Source organism: Oryx dammah, unplaced genomic scaffold (genome assembly GCF_014754425.2).
Source record: "Oryx dammah isolate SB20612 unplaced genomic scaffold, SCBI_Odam_1.1 HiC_scaffold_17, whole genome shotgun sequence".
NCBI classification, from domain to species: Eukaryota; Metazoa; Chordata; class Mammalia; order Artiodactyla; family Bovidae; genus Oryx; species Oryx dammah.
This window is the reverse complement of record NW_024070201.1, coordinates 63,822,245-63,829,946: the sequence shown is the minus strand read 5'-3', so window position 1 is coordinate 63,829,946 and position 7,702 is coordinate 63,822,245. Positions and strand designations below refer to the sequence as shown.

Genomic DNA, 7,702 nt, shown 5'->3' with positions numbered 1-7,702 from the left:
TATTTAATTTTTTCTGGATAGAGTGTAAAATAACTGTTAAAGCCATAAAGGATACCATATGGCATCAAGGAAGGGAGGAAAAAAAAAAACTTTTTTGTTGTCACTGTTATTCAAAGAACAATTAGCTCTCTATTCTCCCCCCAAATTAAGGTGCCATTAAGAGAAAAATAATCAAAAATATCAAGAAGACATAGCCAGAATGGAAAGAAAGTTGAAAAGATAAATAAAATGAGCATTCCTTTAGCTATATTTGGAGGAGTCCTGCAGAGAAAAAAATTCCAGCTAGGCAGCACTGAGACATAGTTTATTAATGCAGTTTCCCCCACAGCAGGACACAGAAAGAGAAACTGGTAAAACAGTCACATTAAAAAATTATGACTCTTACATCTGATCTTTATGAATACACAGAAAAGAAACTGTCCTCTTGAGTCGTCCTTGGGCCATGTTGAGGCAGAGATGCAAAGAATTTTTTCCCTTCCAAAGCCTCACAACATTTGCACACATGGTAGGAACAAACTGAAAGCTATATTCCATCCACATTTAGGGGATTTTAAAGGTGTTTATGAAAAGACCCCAGGTGAGATTTTGAGCAGTACTTCCAGTTACGTTTTGCAATATACTTCAGTCTTTTGTTTTTAGAAAATATACAAAATTGAAATCTGCCTGAATTCCCTTTGGGGAAAAATTATAGTAGGTGCTGAACTGGTTATAAATGGAACTTCCCTAGAACCTTGGAGGTGGAAAGGAGCTTGAAAAGTTAAAAGTGTTAGTTGCTCAGCTGTGTCTGACTCTTTGTGACCCAACAGACTGTAGCCGGATAGGCTCCTCTGTCCAAGGGATTCTCCAGGCAAGAATACTGGAGTGGGTTGCCATTCCCTTATCCAGGGGATCTTCCCAACCCAGGGATTGAACCCAGGTCTCCTGCATTGTAGGAAGACTCTTTACTGTCTGAGCCACCAGGGAAGCTGGGAAGGAGCTTACCAACCACCTAACCCAGTGTTTTGCCTAGGGTAGACTATGCTGCACTGATGAGTTATTAAATCAGTTTAGAGGGTCAGGACTAACACTGGGAGTAGAGGAAGAGGAGGAATAGAATAAAATTGAATTGAATCTAAAAGTGTGTTGTATAGATTGTTTTGTGAAAGTTTTGTTTCAGTTGTGTATTTGTGTGCGTGTGCATTCATCCTGGGTTACAACATAAAGTGTGTCTTACTTGGCATGATCCATGGCAATTGGGTAGCTCAGAAGGTACACAGTTCCACAGCTTACTGCTCCCTGGGGCTGATGAGCCATTGAGAAATAGAATCACAGCCTCCCTGTGTAAAAGATGGGGTTTCATTTGACAACACATACAAGGGCATGTTATGTTGTTAGTCGCTCAGTTGTGTCCGACTCTTTGTGACCCCTGGACTGTAGCCCACCATGCTCCTCTGTCCATGCGATTTTCCAGGCAAGAATACTGGAGTGGGTTGCCATTTGGTTCTGGTGAAAAACATTGTGAAGTTGCCAATCTAATCTAACACCCCTTGTTCCAGGTAAGATACCTGGAGTCAGAGAGGGGAAATGACTTTCCCAAGTCCATGACTCATAAACAGCCTTCCTCTCTGGGTTTACAATATCCTTTCCATTTGACTTTAATGATCAAAGCATGCTTGGAGGTAGGTGTCAATTCTTGCCCTGTGGTTTCCATGCCACTTTGGCAGCTGACATTCGATTCCTTCCTGGAGCAATTCCTGTGCTTTTGGATCAGCTGGACTCCCCTCTCCTTTCATACTCCTGCCAACCTTGCACCACCCAGGATCAGTGGTTCCTTAGGATGGGGCAGGTGTGTGGAGGGATAAATAATCTGTACCCAGGCTTAGATGATCCATGGCAATGGGGTAGCTCAGAAGGTGCACAGTTCCACAGCTTACTGTTCCCTGGGGCTGATGAGCCATTTGAGAAATAGAAGCACAGCCTCCCTGTGAAAAAGAGAGGGTTGCTTGCAACAACTCATACAAGGGCATTCTCAGAAAGAAGGCAACCAGCTGACAACTGTGGGCTTTAGGTAACTCCTGCCAGACTCTTGCACTCTGGCTGGTCTTCCTGAGCCAAAATAGAAGCATGTAGAAAGTGTTCTGTGACTGCAGAGATACAGCGGGATTATGAAACAGGATCCTGTCTGGGACTCAAAATGCCTATGGTTTTGACTTAGAGAAGAAAACGATCTACCCCATGAATGAGCAAACATTTATATTACATTTACTCTGTGCCAGGCACTGTTCTGAGAATATTATAAATATTTACTCATTTAATCCAAATAATCAACGTCTAGGCCATAAGAGGACTCTCCTAGCTGCAGTCCTAGGCAGAAGGTGGAGAAGTGTTGAGAGGTGTTAAAATAATTTGTTTTTCTTCAGGATCTGAAGACAGGAGGGCAAGCACTCTTAATAGAGTTTAGAACTATGTCATTGACAAAGTGCATTAATCAACAGTCAAATCCAGAGAGTAAAGGTCAATTGCCTACTTTCTCTTGGCAGAAGGAATTGGGAGGAAGATTGTTCTTGCAAAGATTCATCACTTTTTGATGCTTTCCAGAAGTGGTGATGGATTTTCAATGAGCCATCTACTCTTGAAAAAAATCATCCTCATATATTTGCAGTGCAGCTGCCTTTGGTGCAGAGGGTCTGCTTGGGTCCTGAAACCACCTGCTCAAGCTCATATAGAAATCAAACCTGTGCCCCTGGCCATAGGATCCAGTGCTTTGTTCAGGATCGTATTCTAGAAGAGAGTTCTCAATCATTTAAAAATTAGTTTATTATTAATTTCAAAAACTGGACCTGGACTCGGAAACTTCTAAATTTGACTTTGATAATGAAAATTAGTAGAAATTTACTGAACTGTAAGAAAGGCAAGAGTTTTTGTTTTTTTTAAAGAGCAACAGGAAGTGAGTTTTTTTTTTTAAGTACCTCTATGTATCCTTATGTTTTCTATGTTAACATTTAAATCCCACAATACTCTGATTGAATCTCCATTTCATAGATGAGAGAACTAAATTAAATGACTTGCTGAAAGTAAATAGGTGAGGGACAGAATTCAGAATATAGTCTGCCTGCAGAACTCATTACTCTTTTACATCATGCTACAGCCTGAAAGTTTTTTTTTTTCCTTCATCTGAAAAATGATTTGGTCCTAGCAGCATTCACTGACCATGCCAAAATGTTAATTGATCTTTTCATGTCACAGTCTACCGATTATCCACAAGGAATAGCAACAGTTAAAACCTCTTCTCTGTAATTTTTTGGTTCCCTTAACAACTCCACCATGTAATTAAACTTATTTCTCAAACAGGCAGAAATGGTTCACTAAAGAATCTGAGAAGAACTGTTTAAATTAGCCTTAGTTTCTTGCTCTGAGTTAACCATGGTCAAGTCTGGGCTTGGAACTGAAGTTCAGGAGGAATGTGGAGAATGCTGCTGGCCCAGAGTGTACCAGTGCTGAAGTTAAAAGGGAGTCAGGGTGTATTTCCTGTTCATCTGTGAAACTTCTAACTTCGCTCTGCCCATGGTTTTTCTCCACGAACATGTCAGGTAAACATGTAGATAGCTGAATATTTATCCTTTTCTTGGAGCAGCCTCTGTTGATTTGGGCATCAAATCTCACATAGTTATTAATCATCAGAAATGGAAAATGTTTCTTTTTGAAAGATGTAACTATCAGAGGTTTCACATTAACGTCTTGAAAAAGATTTCCCATTATCACTACCGTCTGCGGCTGTATTATGAAAATATTTGGCTTACACCACAAAGTTTATGGATTCTTGTTTTGAGTTGTCTTAGCAGAGGCATTGAAACATAAGGATGGCATTAAATGGTTAAATTACACACTGTGTTGTAATGCACAGTGAGATGGGAAATCCAGAGATTTAATACCATCATGAGTCTATAAAACCCCAGGTTTACAAATGCAAGTCAAATAAAAATCTATTAAAGTAGCCAAAAGTTGCTTTGAGTTAGAGGTCATTAAATAAAAAGAAGATAACAGGCAAGATTATTTGGACCCACATGTCAAATAAAATGCCAAGATAAAACACCAGTGGGCCACTACAAAAATACATTCATAAACTGCCTCCCTCTCCTCTCTCCTATGGGTCAAAACGAAGCTTAAGAAAATACAAAGATGTTTTCTAAGTTTGAAATCTCCAAGACGTTAAGGGTCCACATGCCATATACAAAGTACTACACACTTTCCTGGTCTGACAATGGCTGCTTTTAGGGGACCATGCAGTTAGTACCTGGCGGGGGCAGGACCGGGAGGAGGGCTGGTGCGGGGTATTGACCACTACAATCTCTTAAGAGAGCTGGATGAGTCCAGATGTTGGAGAGTATGATCTCCTGGATGCAATGGAATTTATGCTGGGAGATTAAAGAGAAGAATTGATTTATGACTTTCTTTACCTGTTTGCAACATGTGCTCAACTTATTATCAGTACACATTGAGATGCACGGTAATTACAATGCTGAAAATCAGGTGCAACACAGGAGCACAGGTAGTTAAGCTTAAGGGGGGTGGGCATTTGTCATATTTTAGTCTGCACATCTGGTTCTATCATATTTGCCAAATGATTAATATAGGACTTTATTACAGTGAAATCCTTTTATATCAAAGTTTTATCTGCCAGGAAATAGAATACTTTCCTTCCATGTCTTTCTCCACCATCCCCCACATTCTCTGCTGAACTCTGAAATTTCCAGCACTAGGATTCATTTGAGTGAGGACAGGGAATCTGCTCTTGCCTTTGTTCAGCTCTCTTAAGTTCTGTGGTCACAACTGGGATATACATGCGTCCTTTGTTGTAAAAGCACATCCACAAGGGAGAAACCCTTAAGCTTATCCAAAACCCAGGTAGGATGTCAGATACCTCCAACAGTTAAAACGACAGGAATTAAATTCTAAATTTTAAACTCCCTTTTATTGAAATATAAGTTTGTTTAGTATATTTACACCACACTTTATGCACATATATACATAGAAGGCAAATTCTGTCAAATAAAAAAAAGTTTTTCTTAATAAAAAATTAAAATAAAAACAAAGTAAAGTGCATAAAACGGATTTTTTTTTTCCTTCTGGTGAACATCCTCATTGTCAAAATTTTGGCCGGTTGGGAAGGGGGAGGGATTAGAAATTCATTCTTTGACTCCGTGCACACAGGCAGTCCTGCATTTGTAGCCTTCAGGCCAAGGCGACAAGCTGTTAAGGAACAAGTAAGACAAACTGCCAGGGTCTGCAGGGCTCCCCCCATTCTGTAGGTCCTGCTCCCTTTGTCCTATCGGAGCGGTTCCCCAGCTCTTAACAGTGACCTCACCATCACGGAGCCGGAACAAAGGGAGAACACGGGAACGGGGCTCCACCAGCCAGTGTCAGAGCCCTGCTCCCGGGCCACCAGCGCGGCGATCGGTAGGAAATTGCAGGATTAGCTCAATGGCTCCAATAGAAGTTTTCCTTTTTCGGGAAGGGAAGGGGCGGGTGGAGGGGTTGCCAAGGAAGGGGCTGTATCTCCTACCGAGACTGCCACCCGGGGGCCAAACTCCGGCAGCAGCCAGTTTCTTTGGATGCAAACTCCGTGCTGGCACAGGGAAGAATCCTTTTATAGGCTGGGTGAGCTCATCCTCCCAGAACTTTGAAAGGAAACTGCTTGGGACTGCGAGAAAGGGGCAGGTGGGTGAAGCGGAAGTTTTCGGTCGCCTTCGCGCTCGGGTCTCCGGCTGGGCGTTGGCCGGCTGGTCCGCAGGAGGTGGGAGAGGCGACGGCCCTTCCCCCCATCATCCATCCCCCAGCCAGGGGTCTCGCACTCTCTCTTCCTCCGGGTAATGCTAAGTCCCGGGTCGGCGGCCGTACTTAGCCTTACAGTGCAAAATGTGCTTGGCAAGGAAGTCGAGGCGGCGCTGCAGCAGCTGAGCGTGGGGGTCGGCGAGCGCGGCCAGCTCCGGGAAGCGAGGCTCGTGGTGCTGGTAGAGGCGCAGTAGCCGGGCGGCCGCGTCCTGGCCTCGGTGTAGCTCCAGGACGCGCCGCGCCGTCCGCTCTCGGAACACGCACACAGACTGCAGCAGCGGCTCGTTATATTTGTCCCACATGCCCGCCACCCGGTAACCGTGCACCAAGCCCGCCTCGTTGTCCAGAAAGACCAGCGCCCCGCCGGGGCCGCGGTGCAGGTTGCTGGTGGCTCGGTGCATGACCCGCGGGTCCCACTGCAGGCTGAAGAGGTTGCTGACTAGCCGGTCGAAGTTGGCCGTCAGGTAGTCGAAGAGGATCAAGTCGGTCCATTGCACCAGGTCCACCAGCTCCGCCCGGCTCCGGTTGGCCAGCTCACCGCCGGCGGCGCGCAGGGGCCGCAGACGGCCGTCCTCGGAGCGCCAGGGCGCGGGCACCACTACGTCGGTGAGGTTAGGCAGCCAGCGAGTCAGGCTTACCACGCTGCCCTCGGTCCAGTGCGCGGCACGAAGCTCCTCCTGCACCTGAGCCCACTGCGCGCCCCGAGCCTCCACCCGAGCCAGTGCCAGCGGCGGCACGTGGCGCTGGAGGCCCAGCAAGCGCGCCAGGTAGTAGGACAGGGCCTCGCCCTGGATCTGCTCCGGGTTGATGCCGTAGCGCACGCAGGCGCGGGTGCCGTCGGCGAAGCGGGCCAGCCGGTTGGAACTGCGCCCGCAGCCCCCGCGCTCCAAAGCCACCACCCGGGCGCGGCGCGCCGCCTCCAGCCACGCCGCCGCCTGGGCCTCCGAGAAGCCCCGGGGCACCTGCTCCTCCAGGCCGCGGCTCCAGAAGACGCCCCCGTGCACCGCGGCGCGTTCCTCCGGCCGGGGCCGCCCGGTTGGCACGTGCCGCCTGCGCTCACCCGGGGGCTGCCCGGGCGGGCCGTCCGCGCCTGCCGCCAAGGTGAGCAGCGCCCGGAAAGTTTTCAGGGAGCCGCCGCGGGCGTCCCGCGCCAGGGGCGGGGGCAGAGGAAAGCGAGGCGCGGGCTCCCGGCCGCCGCTCCGGGCCAGGTGCCGCGGGAGTCCGTCTTCGGGCGTCCGGGAGGTAGGTAGCTCGGTCCTCGGCGGCAGGAGTCCGCCCCACAGCGCCAACAGTGAACCCAGCGCCAGCAGCCAGAGCCCGGCGGTGGCGGCGGCGCCCCGCATCCTCCTGCCCATGCTCCGCGGCCGCGCCGGTGCCGCCGCCGCTTCAAGCCGAGCCCCGGCACCCGGGTCCCGGTGGCGAGGCGGGCTCGGCAGCTCGTTGGCTCCGGGGTTCCGGGCGCCTCAGCTCCATCGCGGCTGCGGGGCTCTGCCTAGCGCTCCACCCGGCACTGAGAACTCGCCTGGCTGCGGCTTCCCAGCTGCTTTTGTATTTCGCTGTGAGACCCTCCGGCGGGCGCGATTCACAGGCGCCCGGACCACGTGGGAGCGAGGGCGGGGGGAATCCCCCTCCCCCTCCTCCGCCGCCGCTCCCCGCCCCCCACTCCTCCGCCCCCTTCCCCTCCTCTTCCCCTTAAAGCGGCGATGGCTCCTTCCAAGCGGGAGCAGCGGCCCCACTCTCAGTCGGGGACTTAGGGGCCGGGAGCTGGGAACCCGGCTGCAGGCGCCCGCGCGGGGGCGTGGGAGCAGGCGGCACAGAGCTGGAGTCGCGCGGGGTGGGAACGACGCGCCGCTGGCTCTCATGGGAGTTGCAGTGGGTGCGGAGTCCCTCC

The 7,702-nt window shown here is 49.6% G+C and overlaps 1 protein-coding gene across 1 annotated transcript; it reads right to left on the bottom strand.

Moving 5' to 3' along the window:
- Positions 1 to 287: 287 nt before the first annotated feature.
- Positions 288 to 7,414, bottom strand: FJX1 (four-jointed box kinase 1). Its single transcript, XM_040259018.1, has one exon. It carries the CDS (start codon positions 7,164 to 7,166, stop codon positions 5,853 to 5,855), a length of 1,314 nt encoding a protein of 437 aa, XP_040114952.1. The 5' UTR covers positions 7,167 to 7,414; the 3' UTR covers positions 288 to 5,852.
- Positions 7,415 to 7,702: the final 288 nt, after the last annotated feature.

Coding starts and splice junctions, on each gene's coding strand:
- FJX1 (XM_040259018.1), bottom strand. CDS start 7,166: ATGGGCAGGAGGATGCGGGGCGCCGCCGCCACCGCCGGGCTCTGGCTG.